A 26,540-nucleotide genomic window follows, 5' to 3' on the forward strand; every position below is an offset into this window, starting at 1 on the left:
GCACAGCCACATTCCTCACCCTGCTAGTCAAGCTCGCTGATCAGCAAAAGCATCCTGCTTTTAATATTTAGATGCTGCCATTCTCTGTTCCTTCTTATTTGATTTTTCTTTCTTTCTTTAAGTGGTTTTTTTCTTTTCTGTAGACTCGCCTGCGTAAATCCACCAATTTAGTGGTGTTCATATTAGTAAACTGAAAGCAAATTTCCCAAACATATTTACTTCTGTTGCAGAACAAATGTCAGTAGGAAGAAAACCACCCATGTCATGCTGATATGTTACTCATTAACTTAAACAAAAAAAAAAAAAAAAAAAACTCAGATGAGAAGTCAGGCGATGCAGGAATTGTGCAGGGCTGAAACACAAAGATTTTCTCTCTATTTGGGAGATCTGAAAATGAGTCTTTGAGCTAATTTCTTGACTTGCTGGTGGACAAGCTTACAATGGTGAAGAAAAGGTTGTCTTCCAGTGACACTGTGTTCCGGTTTGAGACTCCCGGCAGTCCAAAGAAGGTCAGTGCAGGGACCCCGCACAGCTCCATGGACAGCCCTGGATCGGTGTTTCTCAGGTGGGTAGAACCTGTCCCTGACCCTGTGAGTAGCCCCGGCGGCCTCAGTCACCCAAGAGGTGGCTGTTGGAGGGCTGTTTCCTCATCCCTGAGGTAGCAGCCAGTAAGGGGAAAGAGAAGGCACAGCTAGGAATCCCAGCCAGTGGATTCGATGGGGAACAAAAAGGGAAATGAGTTGAGCAAACAGAACTGTCACCTCTGCTAAGGAAAATCATATTTAGTGCCTTCTTGTGTATTTTGTTGGTACTAGATAACTGGCTACTGGGCAGTTCCTCAATTCTTGACTTAGGCTCACAGGAAGTGAAGCCAGATAGTTAAATCAAAAAATCTACTTTGGTGTCAGAATTACCTGAATTATTATTAAAATATATTAAGTAGTAATTATTAAAATAGAAGGCATTGCCCTCTTTTTGCCTTTCTAAATTAAACAGTAAAATAGTACTGGTTGTACTGTAGTTCAACTATTTACTTTACAGTGATTTACAGCAACCTTGGCCAGATTCAGACAAACCCTTTTGAGCCACAAATATTAATATTCATATCAATATCACTCTGACACTTTACAAATAAATATTTTAATAAAAATTTCAATTAATCATTAACTCTATTCAGTCTGTCTCAATAATTATCTAGCAACTTACAAAATGTAAAATCAAGTAGAGGGGGAAGTCAAATATAAGAAGTTTCTGATTGACCTTTCATGTGAATTTCTCAAGTGAAAACAAAGAAAGAATCTCCACACCCAAACTTTACTTTTAGATAATATCGTGTCCAGGAGGTCAGAGATTAAGCATAATCATTTATTTTCTTCTTTAATCATCAAAATCACTTATACAGCATTGCTCTAGATTATAGCTTTTAAGGGCTGAAGATGTAGAGTGCTTGTCTTACACCCAGGACACCCTGGGTTCAATCCCTAGTAATACAATAAATGAATAAATCATAGCTTTCAAAAATAAAATTAAAAACAAAGAAATCCCATCGTATTTCATGGCATTTACAAATCAGAATGTCAAATTATGAAAACAAATTCAATAATTTTAAAAAGAAGTTTCAGAGACCAAGAATTTATGCAACTTTTGATTAATGTATCTATTTTCAAGTTAGCTTAATTTTTCTATCATTAAAAGACTATTTCACTTGGTTGTTTGGACAAGAGTGCAATTCTCATGACTGAAAACGTAAATATATTTTGCTGAACTCTAGGTGTCTCATGTTTTGACTGCTTAACATGTCTCTGAAATAGACTGTCATGCAGACTTCTCTTTGGGTACAAACTGTAACTAGGAAAAATAAATCAAATAAACTATGTCAGGAAATAAATACATATAAAATATAATTAAATATAATTTTTATAATTATCAATAAATAAATAGAATAAAAATTAAAAATCTGTATTGACCTAAGTGCAAACTTCTTTCAGGAAGATCCAGGCCCATGTCACCTGCATATTCAAGCACTCAACATCAGATCTCCATTTTTAGCATTTATAAGTGCTATTTTAAAATGTATTGGAACCAACCTAAAAATTTCTCCAAATACTTTAGACATTAGAGAACTTTTAGTCTAATTGACAAATCTATTTAGTATTTTGTATGTAAAATCACTGAAAATAACTTGCAATTGGTCAAATTTTTAAGATCAAAATAAGACCAAGTAAACACTTACCTTCAGCTTCAAAATAAATGTCAAGAATTTATGTGGCTGTTTTAGTATCCCATTATTCTTTCCATGAACTAGAGTTCAGATCAACAAACTAAATGGGCACAGGTGGAATTTGTGCAGCATTTTTATTCAATCATTCAATTCAACAAAGGTTTATTGAGACTAACTATCATATGCCCAGCTATGTGGGAGACCCAGGTGATTCCATCACGTGTGAGACAAACACCTACCTTCGAGGTGTTTACTAGTTTAAAGTCAGAGACAAGCAGAAAAGATATGAATGAGTACATACGCAACATCAATACAGAATTTAAAACTTAGCATGTGCTATAGGAAACAAATCAAAGCTGAGATAGAGATTAAGATAGGAGAATTAATTTAAATGAAAAGATGATAGAGAACTTTCCAGAGAAGTGATATCTAGGACAACTTAGAGAATGAAAAAAGCTAGCCATGAAAGACTGGGAAAGGGCATGTTGTTCTGAGGTGAGTGTGATCTTGCATCTGGGGAGAGTGCCGCCTGATGGGTTAGCATTCTGCTCTAGTTATGATGGGAAGCCTCCAAGGGTTAGAAGAGGAGGTGATGTGATGTTCACGTTAGCAGGACACTTAGTTCTCCCTATGGGTTGTTTCCAGTTTTTTGCTCATTCAAGCAATGCTACATCTTGCCGGTGTCTCCTGGCATGCTTTTCTCTAAGGTACACACCCAGGAGAGGAATTTGCTAATCATAGATTATGGTCATGATTAGCCCTCCCTATTAACATCAAATCATGCTCCAAATTCAGTCGTTGACATGACCTCCAGCAGTCATTCTGCTGCCTCAACAGCATTTGAATTGTCCACCTTTTTAATTTTTTCCCATCTGGAAGTTGTGAAATGAGACTTTAATGTGAATTTCTCTTATTAATAACAGGAGAGTCATCATTTCAACATGTTTACTCATCATTGTGGTTCCTTCCTCAACCTCCTTTTGGAAAGGAAGAGTCACTAACTTTTCTTCTTTTTAACAGTTTTTAAAATACTCCACAGTGACTTTTTTTAGTTATATGTGTTATAAAACACTTTTCCAATATATGAATTTGTCTTTTCATGCTCTATTATGTCCCAAACCTTATTTTTAATTTAGTAATCATTTTTCTTATGGTTAGCACTTTGTGTGACTCATTTAAGAAACCCTTCCCTGCTCTGATGTCATAAGAATTTTCTTATATATCTTCTTCTAATAGTATGTTTTCTTTTCAAAAGAGGTCTTATTCACATTTGGGATTTATTTTTGCTTCTGTGTGAGTTAGAGCATAGTTTAATTTTTTATACAGATAATGAATTGTTTGACATTACTTATTGAATAGGCTCCTTTTCCCATGAATCTGCATTGTCAGCTCTGTCATACATCACATTCTTAATTATTGTCACTTTATAATTTTAAAAAATCTGGCAATACAAGACCCCATACTTGGTTTAGAAGTATTTGGATTCTCTTGACCCTTTGCTCTTCAACTTGAATTTTAGGATCTGCTTGTCAAGTAAAAACTTTACTTGAAATTGCATTGAATCAATTGTTCAATTTGAGGAAGCTGCACCTTTACAGTAGAAATATATCTACTCATAAACATGGTATATATCTCCATTTATTTAGGTCTTCTTTAATGTCCTTTAATAAAGTTTTCAAATATTTTACACAAAGCTCTTTCCATCATTCATTAGATTTATTCCTAGGTACTTTATACCTTTGTTGCTATTATAAATATATTTTCTTTTATTTCGTTGATGTTGTACAGAAATATAAATTTATTTCTAAATTGATCTTATATTCAACAACCCCTTGCTAAGTATTTTTATTAATTTTAATAATCTATAGACTCTAAGATGCTTCCTGTTTTGGGGGGGTACTGGGGATTGAACTCAGGGGCACTCGATACAAATATTTTGTATTTTATTTAGAGTCAGGGTCTCACTGAGTTGCTTAGTGCCTCGATTTTGCTGAGACTGGTTTTGAAATCTCAATCCTTCTGTCTCCCGAGCCACAGGGATTACAGATGTGCTCTACTACACCCTGCAAGATGCCCTCTTCTTCATAGATAATAATATCATTTGAATTAATAAAAATGTTGTTTATGCCCTGATCTTAGTCCTTTTAAATCATTTTTGCTTTATTACACAAGCAAGAAGCCCTATTAGAATGTTGAATATAAGTAGCAATTCCAGGCATTCTTGTTTTGTTTCTGATTTTAAAGGGGGTGCTTTTAATATTTCAGGATTTATTAGCCTATTTCCAGATTTTAAAAAGTTCCCTTCTGATGGGGGTTTTCTAAAGGCTTATTTCAATGCATGGGCAAGGTTGGGGTGGCAGGACCTGGGGACACTGCAGAGCCTCAGATAGGGCAGGCTGACTCAGAGGCAACCAGGGTGCAGTGACCAGGACACGGTGAAACAGGCTGTGCAAGTTAAAATGAGGAGGTTGGCTGCAGAGGTCTAGGCCTTGCATTAGAAATTTCCAGTAGAACTCCTCAGAAGCTGTTGTTACCAGGAGAAAAGGAACCCACAGTCTTCTCGGACTTCCCAGACACTTCCACTTATACAAAGCACGTAAGCGGCTCTCAGTACGCATGCTCCGTGCTATTGCCAGACTTTTGAACACGACGGAATCCCACTCTTCCCCACGACTGCTTCAAAAGCTCTTACTCATCTTTCCAGATGCACCTCCTGAAAGGTCTAGTACAGCCTCCTGCCGCTCTGAGCTAGCAGGCTTTTCTTATTGTTTGGCACCATGTCCTATATCAGCCACTCATCAAAATGTCCTGTAGCAGGGTGCATTTTTCACAAAACCAATGCAGCTTTACCTGCACCCTCACTAGGCCTTCCAAGGCCAGGGGAGGGTCCCTAGCAACATGCTCACGTAGTCGTCTGTTTTTGTAAAATTTGCAGATACTATTTTAGCTGCAGTTATGATTACTACCTCTCTGCACTCCAGTCCCTCCCTCCACCCCACCCCCGGCCCTGGACATTTTTGGCATTCTAATCTAAGGGAAGTATTTTGGAGCTGGGGATTAGTGAAATATATTTATGCCATTTGCCTTCATGTCTAGGTACACATAAGTAACTGCTCGTGCAAGAATGGCTTACCTGAGTATCCCCACCTCCTACTAAGCTACCCAGCTTAGTGACACAGAGGTTCAGAGCCAGAGATGTCATCAGGTACATCACTCCACAGGTGATGTACATTGAAACATGAAGGTAGTGGAATAGAACCAAGGTTTGAAATGTATGGAGCCAGAGGCTAGGCTCTGGAAATTTCTTCCAATCTTTAGATGTATAAATTCTAAGAGGTGGGCTCTGTTGTCATTAGTGGCCTAATCACAGTAGCCATTAGGACTATATATTCAATAATGCAAATGATATAAGTAACCAGTCTTACACTTTTACTTTCTTTTTCAATGGCACTTGTACACAATAGAACTTATCAGAATTCCATAAAGTCATACTAAAAACAGCCATTGCATCTATGTGTGTCACATAGATTAATATGACACTGAAGAATGGGTTGAAATTGAAAAAAAAAAAAAAAAGGCTAACCTATCAATGAAAAAGTAAGTATTTTTCCTAGGGAAAAGAATGCATTATCTTCTATTCTCTTGATTGAAAACAGTACAAAATTGTTGCCATACAAAAAGATCATGAATGTCAGCTAAAAAGTGTAAGGAAATATTATAGAACCCATCAGATAGTTTTTGCAATGTTTTTCTGGATTTGGAAATGTTTGTGAAGTTGGTCAGTTTTTTCAGATCAATGATTTGATTTTCTTTCCTCATTCTAAGTGAAATAGTCACTTTCATACCTACTCTTTATTCATAATTTTTTTTTTTTTACGGAAGACCTTAAATTTGTATAAGTTCAGGCCCACAAACCTGCACCTGTCCCTAATAATAAGTGTTCCTGGGACTCACTCTTCCACAGATCTGAGATTTTTGTATGTGCAGAACCTGATGCAGGTTATGTACTGATATGGGGCTGAGAGAGGAATGGACAGCCAAGGATGAACTCCCAGGTGGAATATATGCTGGCTTAAAAATGACTGCCTGTGCCCAGTCTTTCATTTTTGGCAGTTTGAAGCTATTTATGAGGAAATCACTTTTATAAATTGTTTTGAGCAGTTTCAACCACACTAAAATTTTCAGACCATCTAAAATTGTTTTTAAAAGAAACATAATTTAATAATTTATGCTCTAATTTTTTACTCATTTTCGAATGAAATTTTAAGACCACAAAGAAATCTATTTTAGATTAATTCAATCTAAAGTCTCCACTTTCATTAAAAGCTTTTTTGTTTCTTAGAAGATTTTTTTTAAAAATCAATCTAGTGAATATACATGCCTTCATCTTTATTTATCTATTATTTAGTTAGGCTTTGGTTTTGTTAAACACAAAGCCAGGCAAGTATAATTGAATGGAAATTCTAGAAGTTTCCTCCAATGTGATCACATTGGAGACCTAGCATAGAGCTACACGAGGGCAAATTGGGAGCCTTTCCAGGAAGAACAAAAGTGACAAATGAGTGTATATATAATACAGCAATAATATTAATCATTTCTTCTATTTGCACGGTGGCTTATCTATGGAAATTTTATGCAAACATGACCTTACAAACCTTGGTGGTTTTTCACTATGGTAGATGCTTAGATGAGGAGCAAGTAACAGAAAAAGAAAATTTTTATGTCATTGATGTATGACAAAATTAAACCAACAAAATAAGTTCAAGGGTGAATGCAGAACCAGACACATGACCAAAGTGGCCTGTTTCAACTTCATTGACCAATACATTTACATGGCTTGGCTTCAAATTATTTGGACTATTTCCAAAAGTCAAATCTGTCTTCAAAGTTCATTTCATTTAGTTTCTTTCATCTCACTTAAAGTGATTCTTAGAGTCTAAGAGGGGACACTGGTTTAAGGAGGTTCAGTACTGTTGGAAAGAAGAAGGTTAAGAAGAGGTAACTGGGATTCCTATCCTATACTAACTCATCCTGTGATTCTGGTTGTTTCCAAATGAAGTGTACAGGTGTTCTCAACTTAGGAAGGGTCACTTTCCAAAAAAACCCAATCTAGGTTTAAAGATCCTAAGTTGAAAATGCGTTTAATACATCTCACTTACCAAACATCATAGCTTGACAGTACAATATACTGTAGCATGCCACTGGTTTCTGCCTTGATTATGTGATTGATTGGAGCTACAGCGCTATGCCACCACCTAGCATTAAGAGATAATATTATACCACATACCATTGTGGTGGAAAAAATGAAAATTTGAAGTACAGTCTGTGCCGCACTTTACACCATCATAAAGTAGAAATATCGTAAGTCAAATATCATGTGTCAGGGACCATATGTATTTATAAAAAGCAATGGTATTTGCTGTAAGGAATTTTGAAGAGTGGGTGATTCCATTGAATAGCATAGAATGCTTTTTACTATCTGTGTAGGGATGCTCCCTGTAAGGAGCACGACCTGGTCTACAGCTGGTTTTTGTCACCTACAAGCTCTGCTTTCTTTCTGTTGCTTCACTTTCTTCAGCTGTGAAATGTGGATAGTCCTAGGATTATGAAGAGTATTAAATGAGAAAATATATGAAGTGCTTGGCACAGCAGTTGTTCTAATGTCAACTATTGTTATTAAAAGATAGTGGGGGGGCGCAGAGGAATAATAGTATATTCATTTATCACCCGGAGCTCCTAGGGACTAAGAATATATCCATTCCTCTATATCCCAGCACCCAGCACGTAGAAGAAACTATGTTAAGAAGAGACTGTTGTGAGTAACTAGTTGAAGACTCAGCTTCTGTTTATCCAGAGGCTTCAATCTCTGTTGGTAACTGACAAATACCAACAAGAAGGCAAAGTGCACACACTTTGAAAATTAAATTATTATCATAAATCTCCAAACTGCCATTTTCCACAGCATGCTTCCCATTCATCCCCATGTTCCAACACTTCGATCTAGAAATTAACTGCACATTTCAAATTCTTAGTACCAAAAAATAAATCTTGCCTAATGTAAAAAACTGCCAGCTGCCAGGGTGACCCTGGAGAAGGGGAAATCTTTTTTATTCCTTCCAATAGTCCCATAGGGTCAGAACCATGTGCTGTGTCCAGGCCTCATGCCCAACATGCGCCCATGCAGAGGAAAGAACCTGGAAGTAGGAATGGTGAAGCACTATGGGTGTGTTCACTTATCTCACAGAGTGGTCCTCTGGTCTCTGAGGAGGACACTCTGTGCCTTGGTCAGCTTCCCGGTCACATCTCTTGCCCTTCCCCCACCCCGGAAATCCACCGTCAGCCACGGAAGGACTTTAGACTTTCTTCTTTGCCTACAATACTCTGACAGAGTAAATTCTGAGCTGTTATCCCTCCTTCATAAAGCCAACCCTGACATCGATCTCCCTCTCCCTGTGTTCAGAGTGTACCTTTTGTTTAATTCCAGTCTAGCATTTATCACACCTTGAATTATACTTTTTATAACATTTGCTGTTTTTTCTCACCACGCTACCTTAGGTTTCTAACCAATCGCTCAGCACAGTTCCTGGAACAAAGTAGACAACCATAAATGTGAGATAGGTGAGATAAGGAAGAGTTTCCAGGAGTTGCCCCTCGCCAGGGTCGCTACTGACCTCACCCCAGAGAGGCAGGTGCTCAGAGGAACACACAAGGCATATAAGTCATTCATTTGCCCAGTCCAAGGAGAACAGCAAGTGGCAAAGTCAAATGACCCCTCAGACCCCCTGACTTACAATCCAGGCCTGTCAGGGCCCCACAGGGACTTATCATTAGATCTGAATTGGTATTTGACTTTCTGTGGTCTCAAAAGTTTTATCCTTGAAATTGTGGGGGAAAGAAGTGAAAATTACACAACAAAAAAGATGACCAGGAGCAATATAGGCTTACATTTCTATTTCCATAAACATAAGTGCAAATTTAATCATAACTTAATTTCATATCAACTTAATTAAAGTTTTAAAAATTTACTGTAAAATTGAACTAAATTATATATGAAAGAAATAGGCATTTACTTCAATAAAACATCAGTTTTTAATTTAACAAATAATCACTCACACATGCCACATACTTTCCTAGCTTCATGCCTCTGTTCTTATTTTCTCTGACTGGAATAACATTTTCCTCAAACAAAAGTTAATCAACAAGTTTCTATTGTGTAATAAGGCACTAGAAATCCAGCAGTGAATAAAACAAGTGTGGTCCAGGCTCTTACGTTGCTGTAGTCAGAAGAAGATGGTATTAAAGGATCCTGAGCGTCTTGCATCTTGGGAATACAGAACACAGGGCCCATGAAACAAGCGGGGGGCAGCCAGTCCCTGAAGGCATGAAGGAGTCCTGAGAAATGAAATGAAAGAGATCTGAACCTCAGGCAAAGGGAGTGACTGGAAGAGAGGAAGAATGAGAGATAGAATTCTGTGCTGAAAGAATAGCATTTGCTATCCCTGTGGAAAAGAAACTGCACTTCAAGTTGCTGAAAGAAACATTGGGTCGGGAGCAGAGGGACCTGGGAGGCTGGAGAAAATGAGGTAGGATCCAAACACACTTTCCTCAAAGAGGAAACAAATGCAAAAGACTAATTTTGTCCTGAGTTATAAACATAACACCCTCCAGGAGTAATATTATCCTATTTGCCTCCCTTTTAGAAACCATGTCCAGTTAATGTAGAAGCTAAGTTGGCAGCTACTCTTTGTACAGGCCAGCCTTGAGGACAAAAGACATTCATTCCATCACCATCACTACCGCAGTTCTACCCACTGATCCTTGCATGACTCCATCCTATCCAACATGCAAAGTCAAATCCAAGTTCCAAATCCATTCCTGACATGAACATGAACTCACCACGGAAGCACGTTCCAAACGGAGTAGGAACAGCTGACAAAGGCTGTGTGAAACTGTCAATTGTTTCACAGGACTTTATGCCAAAACTCAGCCTCTTAAACAGTAAGCATTTATTATCTCACACAACAGTATCTGTGGATATTGGGAGCAATTTGGCTAGGTACTATGTGGCTCGGGCCCTCTCATGTGGTTACCGTCAGCTATTGGCTGAGGTTACAATCCTCCAAAGGCTTGGCTAGGGCTGGAGCATGTGTTTACAAGGTGACTCATTCACACACCCAGTGAGTTTGTGCTGGTTGTCTGCAGGAGGGCTTAGTTTTTCTTCCATGTGAATAGAGAGCTGCTTTGGGCTCCTTACAACATGGCAATTGGCATCTCCCCGAGCAAATGATACATGAGACAACCATATGAAAAACCTGGTGTCTGATATGACCCCATCTCAAAGTCACAGACCATCATTCTTCCTTAACTATCCTATTGATTATGCAGGTCAGCTCTGTGCATTCCGTGCGGAAAGGGACTATTCAAAGGGTGAGAGTAGCCAGAGGGGAGATTATAGAGCCATCTTGTTGGCTGACCACCACAATAGCTATGGGATGACACAGAAACTACCAAGTATTTTTAATCTAAAAGATGACACATGGTGAAAGGGAATTATCCTTGAAGTTACTCAGATCTGTATTTGAATTTAACTCTGCCTCTAGTGTGTCACCTTAATTCAGTTATCTAATCTTTCAAACCTCAGTTTTCTCATTTGTGACACAGGGCTAATAATGATACCGCCGTTTACCGGTGACGAGTTCTGCTCCTTCTAATGTTGAAGATTGAACACTAGAGAAGCAGCCAAGGCAAGCATATTAAGCAGGTTTTATTTAAAGCTAATAATACAGACTTCTCCCGGCAGGAAGAAGGGGCCATGGCTGATGTTCAAAAGTCCCAAGAAGTGAGCGCACCCTACATCTTTTATAGGTTAAATTCTCTTTTGTTCTCCAGTTCTCTCCTCCCCTTATCTCTCTTTCCTGCCTACGTGACTAGGCTTGGTTTTGCATTAAGTGAGAAGCCATGGGCAGGGGGAGGGCCAGGGTGATTCAGGCAGGCAAGGGCCCAGGGGGCATTAATTAGCAGCTTCTTGCTTGCAGTTCTTGATAAAGGCAGGTAAATTTGGTAATCAATGGGCTCCGGAGATCCTTGACATTCCATTCTTCCAGGGGCAGTTTCCAACTTCCAGAGGCAGATGATTTTATGGCCTCCATTTCCTCGATTTGACCCGATCCCCTATTTCTACACTAACTACCTGTTCCCAATTCTGGCTTCATTCCCCCCTCTAATCTTAGGAACTCACATGCTGCTGGGGAAGGAGGTCGATGACCGCTCTGACTTCTTCGAGCTGGAAGTGGGTGGCGTGGGGCAAGCAGCTTGGAGTTCCTTTTCTAAAAATCGGGTCAATCGAGGGGTCCCAGGAAGAAGCCTGGTAGGGGAAGAGCAGGTTGTAAAGTCATCTGGGGGTGGGTGCTTCTATGATAGAAGAACAAAAAGACATGAGTACTGAAATGAGATTAGTACAAAGTAAATGTTGCAGCATCTGAAACATGCCACTGAGTATCATGAAAATGACAGAAGTCAATCTCTCACCAGGAGGTGGAAGAACTGAGAAATTGTTCCCATAACTAGGCCTAGCAAAGGCTGGAGAGGACAAGGCCTTTATTTGGGGACTTTAACATTGTCCAGGTTATCAGGAATGTAAACACAACATTTAACTCTTAATGTCATTGATGTCCCCAGAAAATATAGTTAAGCTACTTAATGTCACCTGATTTTGTAAAATATCCCTTTGTTGGTATAATCTGTGTTTAGTAGAGATCTCTATACTTCTGTTACTTAGGGCTAGATAATCATACCTGTGTAGCTTAGGAAGGTCTTAAACTGACTAAAACTTCTGACTCTGGCGGTTTCTCTTGATAGTTATCAGGCACATTTGCTGAAGAATCTTTCATTTGTAGCTTCCTGTCTTTATTCTAGTGGGCTAGTACAAGTGTACATCTTAAGTTACATTTAACTATTATTTCCTTAAATGCCCAAGAATGGCTATATTTTGGTTTTAACTGTTTTGCTGGGTATCTAAGATCAAGCTGGTCAAATTGACCTGGTTCCTGTCTTGTTGAAGAGTCAGCTGAGTTCCCACAGGGGTCACTCATACAGAACTAAGAGTGGCTTCCTGGTTCCACCAGTGACTTTGGTTAGGCAGGGTCTCTTGATGGAGGTGACTTCCTTAGAAGCATCAAGGGATGTTTCCCCTTTTCCATGACCCTCCCTCTGCAGCAGATGCCACTGGGTGATTTTTCATCCTCTAGTCTCAAACAATCTCCTGATCAGGAGGTGTGTGACCCAGAGTTGCAATGCTCCTTAGAGAAGTTCTCTTATTCCCTGGGTTCAGGCTAACGTTGAGGGCAAGACCCAAATATGGACTTTTCTTGACCTCTATTTAACTCCAATCTCTAAGTTGATCTTAATTATCCAGCAAGCCAGTCTCACCAGTCATAAGTAGAGTAATGGCTTTAACTTCAATGTCTATAACTTACAGTTATTTACCCTTTTATCTAACTGGAGTCTGTATTAGTACTGGAAGTTACCACTATCTGTTCTATAGGTGATGGCTTATTATCAAAGTTACCTAGGCTGTGTGTTCTTGAAGCAGCTACTTCTGCAAAACATTAACAGGTAACAGTTTTACTAAATGAAATTAGCAAGAGTAAAAATATATTTTGTTTGTATAATAGCTATCTTGAATTTTGACTGAGAACCACATTATATCCCCTATTTGAGATCACAGTACTTTACAACAAGAACCAATCTTTTGACTATAACTTTAAATAAGCTGAAGTCTGGCTTATTTTGGAGCCATTCTACAACACAGTGAGGTGGGAGGCAGAGCCTTATCTCAGGTTAAGGCGTGGCTCTTTACAGATCTTAAGTGTTCTAATTCTGATGTTGATCTTTGCTTCTTTCTTAAATGTCATTTTAAGAAGTTTCCATATATTGTTTCCTGAGTCTATATGAACACTAGTTAAAACAATTAACATTATATCTAAAACATGAATTAAAGAAAACCTGAGAGAGCTTTTAACTTTCCTTTTGTGTGATTAAGTGGCAAAAATGTTTTCATGTTTCACATATTAACCTTTAAACAAGTCAGACTCTATGTTTAGAAATACATTTACTTTTGAAATTCTTTATCTCAGTGTAAAAAGTAACAAATTTTACACATACCCTATTGATATCAGGTCCTATATAGAACATTAAATGATAGAAAATTAATTCCAATAAAATTTACTCTTATAAGTTTAAAATTACCATTACAGACAAGTTTAATCTGGAGAATAGCAGCTTATAAAATTCCCTGCTTAAAAAACTTGTGTACCTGAAAATATGAACACATTTAATATACACTAGTGACCATTTCACAATTACCTGACATTTTTATCTCTGAATTTTGTTAAGTCCTTAGCTAAGGTTTGTCCGGAACAGGTGAGGGCCATCCAAATCCTGAGGCAATACTGTCTAGGTTAGTTGAGATACAGTATCTGGTTCCTCAAAGGCAAACAGAAATTGCCATTCAGAGTCCTAGCATAAACAGGAAAAGTCATCTTTTAAATCTAACTTAGTAACCAAGCAGCAGTTGGAATACAGATAAAAGTATATGGATTAAGACTACAGGGTGGGGGAAATTACTGCTTTCATTATTCTAAGGTTTTGGACTAGGCAGTTTGCTTTTTAACTCCTAAAATGGGCAAATTGCATGGACTATTGCAAGGCATTAAAGTTCTATCAGTTTGAATGATCTTAATAAGTCCTTTCCTTGCCTATATGTTCCCTTTTTTCCTTTTGATGTCTATTAAAAAAACAGAAGATGCAAGCTGGAGAAGATCATCTGAGGATTGATCAGGGCCACGTGCCAATTATTGTAATTTCCTCTAAATATTGGGGCTGACTAAATGATACATTTATACTTTAAAAGTATGTGGCCCTTATGGATTCAGGATTCAGAGTGGTGTGTTTTCTATTGCTTTCCTAAGTCTCTCTATGAAAATAGGCAGGACTTTCCTGAAGGCTGCATAATAGTTTTTTTAGGCATCCTACCTCATTATTCGAATCCCAGTTAGGATGGTTTCTGGGAACTGCCTGTGCTCTAGATGGTTAATAACATAATTTTCCAGGTGAAGTCATACCTGGCATAAGTTTTGAAAACATCTCATATTTATTAGGATCCTCCAAAAGCCCCTTAAATTTATTTTTGTCTGTCTTAAGTTGGGAGGGTCCCCTCCATTTTCCTCCCTTAGTAGGTGATTCCTGAAGTCTTTCACTTTTCATGGTAGAGATCATTGATGTCAAGCATGGTAACATATGAAAGGCACTTTTCTTGATCATTTGCAATTAGCAGTATGCAGGCTAGTGGTGAACCTGGCAATACTGTTGAGAGAGAAGCTCCCCGAGTTAGAAGTATTAGGGACGTCTCCCTAACTTTGAGCTTCCTTACGGTCCAGAAAACCCGTCTCTCACTACCTGGCTTTGCCAAAGTTATTTCTGGCCTCCTTCGGCAAAGTGCTAGGGTCCTAGTTTGCCCTGTGCTAGAGACCCTGGGAGGATTCAGACTTAAGGGCATTACTCTTTCCTCCTGCCACTATAAACTCCTAATTGTGAAAAACGATGACAAAAGTAAAAAGTGTGCCTTTTGCCTATCTTTTTGCCCTGTAGACTAAAGGAATCTCCGGAGGGTGAGGGGACATCTATTGGTTGTTAGGCGTATAACGCCCTTTGCTTGGAGGGTCTCACAGGAGGGGTTTTTAAATGCCTCCCTCTTGCAGCTTAAAGAGAATACTGAGTGAGCACATTTAAGCACAGGAACAGTAATGGGGAGACTCTAGTGTCTACACTAGTGAAGGCTAACTATGCGAACAAAGGGAACCTGGGCATTTTCACACTAATCATCCCAGGCCTTAATCCTACAGCTTGAATTCCTAATATCTGACCGGCAAGGGAAGGGGAGCATCCAGGAGGGAGTGGATGTGCGGGAGTGTTGTGCACTGTGTGGCCCATACGGAGGCAAAGGTAATTGGCGCTTTCCCTCAGTGCCATTCATCTACCGATCACTCTGGATACCCCTCAGGGCTGTCGGGAGGTGGAGTCCGGAGAAGGAACCTTTGGGGTCCACCCGAGAGTAGCCCGGGCCGAGAACCCCGCAGTTGTTCCAACCCTTCCTCCACCTCCACGCATCCTGGGCAGATCGGGACTAGGGACACTGTGTACTGGCGGCAATTGCGCTCCGGGCCTGGACAGAAAAGTAGGAAACGGCTTCAGCACAGTCCAACATGCCTGCAGAGCAGGTGATTGGAAACTTGCCTGGGCCGGGAAACCTTTCACCCGAGTCTTAAGAATGGCGGCTGCACTAACTGCATTTAAGTAGCCGACGGGTGCCCATTTTGCCCTCAAAAATAAAGAGACAGAAAGATGCACCTCAAACAGATGTGGGGTGCGTGGAGAGAGAAGCTTACTTACCTTGGCGTAAATCTCGGTGGGACCTCCAAATCTGATACCGCCGTTTACCGGTGACGAGTTCTGCTCCTTCTAATGTTGAAGATTGGACACCAGAGAAGCACGCCAAGGCAAGCATATTAAGCAGGTTTTATTTAAAGCTAATAATACAGACTTCTCCCGGCAGGAAGAAGGGGGCCATGGCTGATGTTCTAAAGTCCCAAGAAGTGAGCGCACCCTACATCTTTTATAGGTTAAATTCTCTTTTGTTCTCCAGTTCTCTCCTCCCCTTATCTCTCCTTCCTGCCTACGTGACTAGGCTTGGTTTTGCATTAAGTGAGAAGCCATGGGCAGGGGGAGGGCCAGGGTGATTCAGGCAGGCAAGGGCCCAGGGGGCATTAATTAGCAGCTTCTTGCTTGCAGTTCTTGATAAAGGCAGGTAAATTTGGTAATCAATGGGCTCCGGAGATCCTTGACATTCCATTCTTCCAGGGGCAGTTTCCAACTTCCAGAGGCAGATAATTTTATGGCCTCCATTTCCTCGATTTGACCCGATCCCCTAATTCTACACTAACTACCTGTTCCCAATTCTGGCTTCAATAACACCTAACTTGTTGGACTATTTTGAAGATTAGGTGTGGATGATTATGGTATCTGGCAAGTAGGAGACACTCAAGAATTGCTGACTATTATTATGACTACAAGGTAGGTGAATTATTACTATAGACACACAGGTGGAAATCATTATCCATACAACCCTAGATCAAATTCTAAAGTTTTTCTTAAGGTTTCTTATCTCCATACATTCTTTTATAACTTAGTAAGAGCCAAACACAGGTAAGAAAAATTACATGAAGCTGAAAGAATTATATAATATATTTTGTATATTCAAATACTAGTCGAAACCATGAGGACTATTAAGAGTCAAACCTTAAGCTTCAAACAGCTGTTAAGTTACTCTATTCCTCCCATATGGCCGAAGTTCATATTGTAATGTCTTTAAACAAACATGGAAATAAAAGGGGAAAAAATTTAAACTATCCTGAGCTAAGTGGGTTTCTCGAAATTACAGCTTTTCTAAAAAACAAAAATGGGTTATTTCTAGAAGAAAACACAAGTTCAAATGGTCAAGTCTATCTCATGTCAAAATGATACATTTTTCCAACATTGCCACTGGTTGATGAGGTTAAATGATGCTTTATATTCAGGAATTTGAGCATTTGGGCTTTGGCTTGGTTTTAAATGTCTCTAAGCTTAAGTTTCTCCCCTAGCAAAATAACAATAAAGACACTGGAAAACAAGGGTACTTCATGTGTGTACACGAAATAATCTTGTTTCAAATTTGCCCACTGAGAGCATAAGTGGAAAGAGAGCCCCACCCTGATAGGCTTCAGCTTCCTGGGGCAAATCAGTAACTCTCTCTTCTCTTCATCTCACAGATGGAGAGATCCATTGTGAACAGGATTTTTCCAGACAATTGAGAAAGAAAAGAGAGGGGATGAAGAGAATCAAACTAAAGAAATTTTCTTCAAGAGGGGAAAAAAGTGAGATTTTTTTCCCAGGGATTATTTTATTCTTACAGTATTTTTAGAAATTGCATTTAGTTGCTATCTAAAGTGGCAGATTTACCATAAAACTAATGAAGTTGAAACTTCAGCAGCTATCATTTGAAAATGCCTCTACTAATCCAATATCACTATTTACACCTAATTTTGTATTTTTTTTTCTTAAAGAAATCCCCCATACTGTAATGTATAAGCTCAAGACCCGATTGCAACTGTTAACTTAGAGTTGCATTTTTACACAAGACCAATTTCTAAATATTATAATCAGAATTTCATTCTAGTAAATAGATGCTATTCACTAACAAGTTGTTTAACAAACCTCTAAAGGAGGTTATTATGCTATGAAAGGTTATTTCCAAAATGATTGCTTTCTGGAAAATATGGAAACAACATTATTCCCCTACAAATATATAACTTATTTGGGAGAACATCCATCTTATTATAACATATCATATAAACCGAGTAATTCATCACACTAGATTATATATTTTCAATGTAAAATTTTATTTTACAGTAAACCATAGACAAAAATGGCATTATCTTTGTTAAAAAAGAAAAAGAAAATTATTGAATCTTTTATTTATCTACATTATTGTATCCCTCATTTGGGGAGTTTTGAAGAACTAGAGCTTCTAGGAATCCAAAAGCCACTCCACAGATGATTCCTATGTGAGTTGTCAAGTAACTCAGAACGGTAGTTACAGCTCGGGTTCCTCGGCCAGGCTGCCTGGTGCCGCCATATTTGAGCCACTCGGTCTGTATTTCAGGTTGTACTGATATTGAAAGGGGAGAAAAAGCTCTGACCTCACAGGGCTGCTGTAAGGACAATGAGTTTCCAGACCTGTGAAGGGCTTAGAAAGTTACCTAGTGACTTAAGCACTATCCAAGTACTGCTAAAAATGCCTGTGGCTGATTTCTCAAATCATTTCACAAATTGCTTCAACAACCTGAATCATGGGTTGGGGTTGTAGCTCAGTGGGAGAGTGCTTGCTTGGCATGTGTGACTCACTGGGTTCGATTCTCAGCACTAATACATAAATAAGTAAAATAAAGGTTCATTGACAACTAAAAAATACTAAAAAAAAAAAAAAAACCTGGATCATGACTGAAGATTGTTCTCACTCTCAGTCTGCTAGTGATGACATGCTCCTAGATCACCTTCTAAAACACCACATTTTAGATGGAAGAGACAGTGTTACTCATCTTTGTATTCACTAACGTGCCCTTTAGTCTTCTCTTCTTAGTAAGAGTCTCTAAATGATTTCTTTGGATAGGAATGACTAAAATAGGAAACTGTGACTTAAGGTAAATGTTTTATGGCATCAGATTATTATGTGTTTTTAAAGATGTTTTTCATATTTGCTAGATAATCCAAATTGGGAAATATCTATTATTTCAATTCCTGACCAAGGTTTACTTTTGATGGTGAATAAAGTGGCAAAATGGTAGATGGAGTTATTTGAACAAAAATTGCAGAAAGGTCTCTTTTATAGATTAATGAGCATATCTTTACTGGAAGATGCCTCCTTGCTTATTAGTCTATCTGACACATAAAAACAGGTTAAACTGAGAAGATGATTTAACTTTGAACTTTCACCAATATCTAGGTTTCCAATAATAAAACAATTTGTTCCACTTACTTTACCTGTGACAGACCAACTCCAACTGAAGGATTGTATAATAATCTAGAAAGCCATTTAAAATCCTGATCATTACAGTAAAAAACATTATCTTAGACAGACCTGTAGGTGCCCTTTCTTTAACTCACTTTACCTGACAGACCAACTCTAATTGTAAGATGGTACAAAAAACAAACACAGAGGGAAACAGTCAGAGAGGAGGCCCCAAACTGTGGATAATAGATAGGAACCTTTAAATTGACCAGCCAAGATCTTTCTCAAGAGACTTCCTATAGAATCAACACAGTCCTGGCCATATCTTAAAAGGGACAGTAGCAGATACAAACAAAACAGACTACTGAAGGGAATTCCCAAACCCAAGGCCAACACAGAGATGAGAACCGAGAGTAGATCAGAAGGAGGTACATTTCCTTGGGTTCTTGATCCCACTTAACTGTGACTCCTACACCACTGGTGCCACAGATGCCCCCAGAAAGAGGGACCTGATGTTCCCACAAAGAGGAACTAGCTGTATGGAATCAAGGGTCTTGTCGTGCACACTGGGGCACTTACCAAATGGTCAAGGGTGTCTCGACTTTTCTGAGTTCAGTTTCCTTTTTCTCAAAGTAGAGCAAAAGATGGAGCAACTTGTGCATGCAGGGAGAGAAGATGGGGGTTCCCTGAAGCAAAAAGAGCTTCAGCAGCTGCTGGGATGGTCCCTAGTCCCTCCCTTTACTCACAGGAACAGCTCCTCTGAGGCAAACTCACACCATCTCCCAATTTCTCCAGTGGTTGGCTCTCAACAATCTCACCAGCCACCATGCATACTCAGCATGGAAGTGGGGTTCCTCAGAGTGCCAGACCTGCCCAAGGAAGCTGGGGGGCCGAGGGGCTGCTCTTGGGTCCTTTCTGGGCTGCCAAATTTGTTGCCCAAAGTTCAGTCCTTGTCTCCAATGCCAATCCAAATGGAGGACATGGTTTACTGCTTTGCTAGCAAAGGAGAAACACAGGAGACTCCTGTCCCAAAGACTGTGATTCTTTTTTCTTTTGGGATGCTGGCAATTGAACCCAGGGCCTTGTGCTTACGGCAAGCACTCTACCAACTGAGCTATCTCCCCAGCCCAATGTTCACTTATTTTTATGTGGGCTGAGAATCAAACCCAGTGCCTCACACATGATAGGCAAGCACTGTACCACTGAGCTACAACCCCAGCCCCAAATGGGAGGTTTTTAAGAGGTGATTCAGAGAAAATGAGGTTAGGGAGGAGAGATCAGGAAGGAGATGATCAGGGAGAAGTTCAGGGTAAAGTTTGGGAAAAAGAAAAAAAATGTAAGTTTCTCAAAGTGACAAGGGAGGGCTGGGGATATAGCTCAGTTGGTAAAGCACAAAGCCCTGGGTTCACCCTGGGTTCAATCCCCAGCAGGGGTGGGAGGGGGGGAGGGGAGGGGGGCGGCTCAGGGACAAGGGGCGCGACAAGGGTTATAGTCAAAGCATCAAGGGAATGCTGTTACAGTTTCAAAGTTTTCAGTCTGTGGGCCACCTTGCTTTGGCCCTGTGGTAGCACAGTATATCATAGGAGAAGGTCTTCCACCTCAGGATGGCCAGGAAGTGAAAGAGAAAAGAAGGGGTGGACCCTAATTTTCCCTTCAAGGGCAGGCTCCCAATGGCCTTTCTTCCACTAGGTTCTACCTCTTGACGGCTCCTCTACCTTCCATTATGCCGCGTCTATTTCCTACCACTCCAACACTTGACACGGTTCTGTTGGAGTAGAGGATTCAATACTTGACACCATTCTGTTGAAAGATCATCCTCCCTCTTGGGGACCATAGGCGTGGCATGTCTCCATGTGCAGTTGCTTTTTTTTTTTTTTTTAATTGTAAACCAATAGGATACTATGTTGTTTCTGTTTGTACATGGAGTACAGCATAACAATTTGCGTAATCATACATTTACCTAGGGTAATGATGTTTGATTCATTCTGTTATTTTTTCCTTCCCCCCGCCCTCCCACCCCTCTTTAGCTCTATACAGTCCCTCTTCCTCCTCCATCTTGCCCCCCTCCCACCCACCCATTAGGTGTCATCATCCCCTTATCAGTGAGATCATTCATCTTTTGGATTCTTGAGATGGGCTTATCTCACTTAACAGGATATTCTCCAATTTCATCCATTTGCCTGCAAATGCCATAATTTTATTATTCTTTATAGCTGAGTAATATTCCATTGTATATATATATACCACAGTTTCTTTATCCACTTATCAATTGAAGGATATCTAGGTTGGTTCCACAATCTGGCTATTGTAAATTGAGCAGCTATGAACATTGATGGGCTGTATCTCTGTAGCATGCTGATATTTAAGTCCTTTGGGTATAGGCCAAGGAGTGGGATAGCTGGGTCAAATGTGGTCCATTCCAAGTTTTCTAAGTAATCTCCACACTGCTTTCCAGAGTGGCTGCACTAATTTGCAAAACCCCACCAGCAATGTATGAGTGTACCTTTTTCCCCACATCCTCTCTAACACCTATTGTTGCTTGTGTTCTTGATACATTTGCCATTCTAATTGGGGTGAGATGGAATCTTAGGGTAGTTTTGATTTGCATTTCTCTTATTACTAAAGATGATGAACATTTTTTCATATATCTGTTGATTGATTTGTACATCTTCTGTGAGCATCTGTTCATATCCTTAGCCCATTTGTTGATTGGGTTATTTGTATTCTTGGTGTAGAGTTTTTTGAGTTCTTTATAGATTCTGGAAATTAGCGCTCTATCTGAAGTATGAGTGGCCAAGATTTTCTCCCACTCTGTAGGCTCTCTCTTCGCATTGCTGATAGTTTCCTTTGCTGAGAGAAAGCTATTTAGTTTGAATCTATACCAGTTTATGATCTTGCTTTTATTTCTTGTGCTATGGGGAGTCCTGTTAAGGAAGTCTGATCCTAAGTCGACATGTTGAAAGATTTGGACCTACTTTTTCTTCTATAAAATGCAGGGTTCTCTGGTCTGATTTCAAGGTCCTAGATCCATGGTGAGTTGATTTTTGTGCAAGGTGAGAGATAGGGGTTTAGTCTCATTCTGTTGCATATGGTTTTCCAGTTTTCCCAGCACCATTTGTTGAAGAAGCTGTCTTTTCTCCATTGCATATTTTTTGGCACCTTTGTCTAGTATGAGAAAATTGTATTTATTGGGTTTGTGTCTGTATCCTCTATTCTGTACCATTGATCTAACCTGTCTATTTTGGTACCAATACCATGCCAATTTTGTTACTATGACTTTGTAGAATAGTTGAAGATCTGGTATTGTGATCCCCCTGTTTCATTCTTCCTGCTAGGATTGCTTTAGCTATTCTGGGTTTCTTATTCTTCCAGAGGAATTTCATGATTGCTTGCTCTATTTCTGTAAGGTATGTCATTGGGATTTTAATTGGGATTGCATTGAATTTGTATAGCACTTTTGGTAGTATGGCCATTTTGACAATATTAATTCTGCCTATCCAAGAACATTTGTACTTATAGGTCTGTCTGTTTTAAAGGTTCCTGTCTGTCGGACCTGGTTTTGGTGATCCTCTCTTGTCCTATTACTGGCCCTTTAAGAAATGGGCCATGCTGCATTGATCTTACTGGTAATCTCTGGAGCAGAGAGATTTTGGCTTCATTGGCCACCTATAGGGATAAGCCTGTCTAAGACAAAGAGGGTTTGCTGTAACACAATCTGGTCTTTAGATGGTTTTTCTGGATTATTATACAATCTTGATGTTGAAGGTGGTCTGTCAGGGGTAAAACATATGAAAGAGATTCTGTATGTACAGGGATTTATGCATTTGCAGGAGAAGGGGTCTGAACTATCAGGAAATAAGTTGAAGGTGCCAAAAGGCATTGCCTCTGGTGTACAAAGATAGCAGGACACCAGAAGAAAAATTTAAAAAAAAAAAAAAAAAAAAAAAAAAAAGATTTCAATCATTTAAACCCAGAGCTGGCACTCCCAGCACTGTTTCTCAGCCTGGTCCCTGGCAGCCACAGATCATCTCACTGTGGGCAAAGGACACCAGCCCTAAACTGAAAAAAAAAAAAAAAAGAAAGAAAGAAAGAGAGAAAGAGAGAGAGAGAGAGAAAGAAAGAAAGAGAGAGAGAGAGAGAGAGAGAGAAAGGAAACAAACGTGCCTGGGCTGTAGAAAAGTGGTCAAAAGCCCCTTTTGCCCCTGGGGGGTCAGGTGAAGGCTACTGGCTATAAAGGATGTGGCAGTAGGTTCCAACACGGTCAGTTTATGACCTAGGGATAGGAATAGACTCCCCTTTTAGGATCTGATAGGAGACCCCATTTGGCCATGTGATACTCATCACTAGGCAAATCAATTCTTGCTATAACTGTATCCCATCCAACCCAATGCCTGGGGAGACTGGCAGAATAAACAACTGCACCCAGAAAAGAAAAAGGCAGAAACTAAGACCAACTTGTGTTTTGTAGGCAGCCTCTGTAAAGAGATCACGAGGAAACCTAAAGAAAAGGATGCTCATAGGCATAAGGCCCTAGGTTCAATCCCCAGGACCACACACACACACACACACACACACCACACACACACACACACAAACACACACACACACACACACACACACACCACACAAAGAAAAAAAAAAGAAAGAAAGGAAAGAAAAGGATGGAAAGGGCCTCCTTCATTGCTTGTCAATATACCCAGTATAAGAAAAAGACCCAAAAGGAACCTCTGAGGAACTCACTTAAAGTTGATGGCATTATTATAATGATAACAGAGACAGGTCAGGCTCAAAAATATCCTGTGCTCCAAACCCTTGAATGCAAACTGGGAGAAAAAAGATTAAGGCACAGTTTTGTTTATGCTGGATTGTCCAATCCCTCCTGGGATAAAATTTGTTGTGTAAATTAAATGCACAGATAACATTCATAGGATTGTTTTAGAATGTAAATTTAAGAAAGGGTCTAGGGGTTGGAGATATAGCTCAGTCGGTTAAAATGCTTACTTGTGCATGCCACAAGGCCCTGGGTTCAATTCCAGCACCACCAAAAAAAAAAAAAAAAAAAAAGGTGGGGGGGGTCTGAAATTAGAAAAGATAAAAGAAAGATACAGGTATGGAAATATACTTTAGTATGGAAAATTTAGAAGGTAAAAAGAAATGTTTCTGGATGAGAAAGTATTTTGTCTGGCAAAAGTAATATTCTTGGGCTAAAGTCCAAGATGAGAGAGGACAAACTAAGGATGTAAAGGAGTTGTGGATGTTTAAGCATGTTGCAGAAGATTTGTGGAAGGTGACTCTCAAAACCTTTGTGTTTGTGATTAAATTGCCTATAGATAGCACAGTCAATTAAGTTATTTGAACTTTAATGTACTGATATGAAGCAAAGTCTGAAACGTTGATCTGCTCTTATCTATTGAGATAATTTTCTTATATTTTTTCAGTTTTATTACTCGGAGGAACTAAGTCTTAAAGGAATTAGAGTGTGTACCTGTCTTAAAGTCATAAATGATTACTGTGTAACTGGTTAAGTGATCAACTGTTACTTAGGTTAACAATGTATTTGATACCTGAAGTATACGTGATGAGATATATGTATGCATTGGAGAATTCTCTCTAAGCCTTGTCTAAGTGTTCTGTAAAAGTTTATAAAACAAACGTTTATGTAATTTTACTGGCAAGATAACCAATAAGCGCTCTCTCTTTTATAAATTGTATCTGACATAGAAGGGCCACACTGTCATTTGAAGACCTGTCTTATATCTGTTTGCTTTAATTAAGTCAATTTCTGATCACTAACAATTTCCTAAAAGCATAAGAGATTTTTTTTTTTTTTTTTTTTTTTTTTATTGTAACAAATGGGATACATGTTGTTTCTCTGTTTGTACATGGCGTAAAGGCATACCATTGTGTAATCATAAATTTACATAGAGGGTATAAGAGATTTAAGGCTATCCTTTGACTTTTGTTAACCCATGCAGACCTGTGATTATTGTTACTGTACACTCTGGATTCCAAATTGTACTTTAAAAGTTAAACTTAGTTAAATGTAAAGCTTTGGAGAGCACTTTGCCAAGTTGGTGTTCTCCAACCTAAAATTAGGTGTGGCAAAAGTCTCGGGTTTGTATGGAAATAACAAATTTGGTTGATATTTATTTGTGTATTTGATATCTTCTAGATGGATAAAGTAACCTGTTGTCAATAAGTTACATATACAATTTTGTGTTACTCTTCACACTGAAATTGGGATTTAAATGTATTTTTGGAAGATATTAAGGAGAGCCTAATCTGCTTAAAGGTGATATTATAAAACATGGAAGCATTCTGCCACCTTTTCCACAAAAAAGAAAGTGAAAAGCTCTCTTAGCCTGTCTTTGATTCATATTTCAGGTGTAATGTATGGTGTTAGTTGTGAAAAGCCCCACCTCACCTGAGATAAGGCTCTGCCTCCCACCTTATTCCATGTTAGAATGGCTCCAGAATATTTCATTTAAAGTTGTATTCAGAAGACTGATTTTATTGTAAAGATTTCTGTGATATCAAACAGGGAATATAATATATAACTAAGTAAAGGTTTAAGTTCTAAAAAAAAAAAAAACACAGTTTGTCTTATTGTGGCTCTAACCTGCTTCTATACCTGTGGATACCAAATGACTGGGACATTTGGATGGAAGTACTGATGCATTGCTATAAAGAATGGTAAATATTTAACTGAAATACCAAGTGACCTTTCTTAAAGTCCTATACCTAGTTGACAGGGAAAGAGTTTTGTTTGCTATTTTCTATGTAGTTAAATAAATGGCCATTAATTTACAATAGATAAATAAGAACACAGCGTGATGAAATGTTAGTTATGCTAACTCCACAGACTTTTTTAGAGTCTTCTTTAGTCCCTAAAGACCATTAGCATTATTTATTGATGAAATCAAAAGAAATAAAATCATTTTTCTGTGTGCCTGTCAGTTTTTTTGATGGTGCCAGAAGACTATATAACCATAAGTAATGCTACAGTTTTAAGTAACTTCAGCAGCCTTTCAGAAATGTACTATTAGAAATGGAATGATAACTTTATCTGTTGGGCAATTCTTGATTAGGTCCAGCCCAGTTACACAATCTCTTAATAAAAATGACAACAACCAAATATTCATTAGATGTCTCCTATGTGCCAGATGTCTCCTCCTGAGCACTTTCAAAAGGGCTAATTCAAAACTTTCATAATAACCTTATAAAGTGGGAACAGTTATTCCCTCATTTTCTAGATAGAAAACTGGGGCTTAGAAAGATTAAGTTCCCGATTCCATTAACAGAAGAACTGGACTCAACATTAAACTAAATCCCACGGCCTTTCAACTTTATTGAATTCCAGTTCCTCTCACCTTCAACTTCCTTCCATCATGGATCAACAGAATTGGGCTAAAAGTCATAGACCTTCTAAAGTAAGTGGGGTGATTAAAATCTGATATGACACTTAGATATGACACAAAAGATTAATGACAAAAGAAATAACAAAGAAATTGGACTTCATCAAAATTAAATACAAGATACTATCAAAAAAGTGAAAGACAATGCACAAAATGGAAGAAAATATTCACAAATCATACATCTGATAAAGGTCTAGTATGCAACATATATAAAGAATTCTTACAACTCAGTAACAAACATGTTCAAAAATGGGATTTGAATAGCTTTTTCATCAGAGAGAATGTATAAATGGCAATAAGA

At 38.8% G+C, this 26,540-nt stretch overlaps 1 protein-coding gene across 1 annotated transcript in view; it reads left to right on the plus strand.

Annotated features, from left to right (window-relative positions):
• The first annotated feature begins 338 nt into the window (after positions 1-338).
• GRAMD2B (GRAM domain containing 2B) overlaps positions 339-26,540 on the plus strand; it is a 118,655-nt gene continuing 92,453 nt past the window's right edge. The window contains exon 1 of the mRNA XM_079144664.1: positions 339-565. Coding sequence (XP_079000790.1) covers positions 441-565 — 125 coding nt within the window. The 5' untranslated portion in view covers positions 339-440. The remainder of the gene's footprint in view (positions 566-26,540) is intronic.

The sequence above is a fragment of the Sciurus vulgaris genome, assembly GCF_902686455.1.
Source record: "Sciurus vulgaris genome assembly, chromosome: 6".
Lineage (NCBI taxonomy): Eukaryota > Metazoa > Chordata > Mammalia > Rodentia > Sciuridae > Sciurus > Sciurus vulgaris.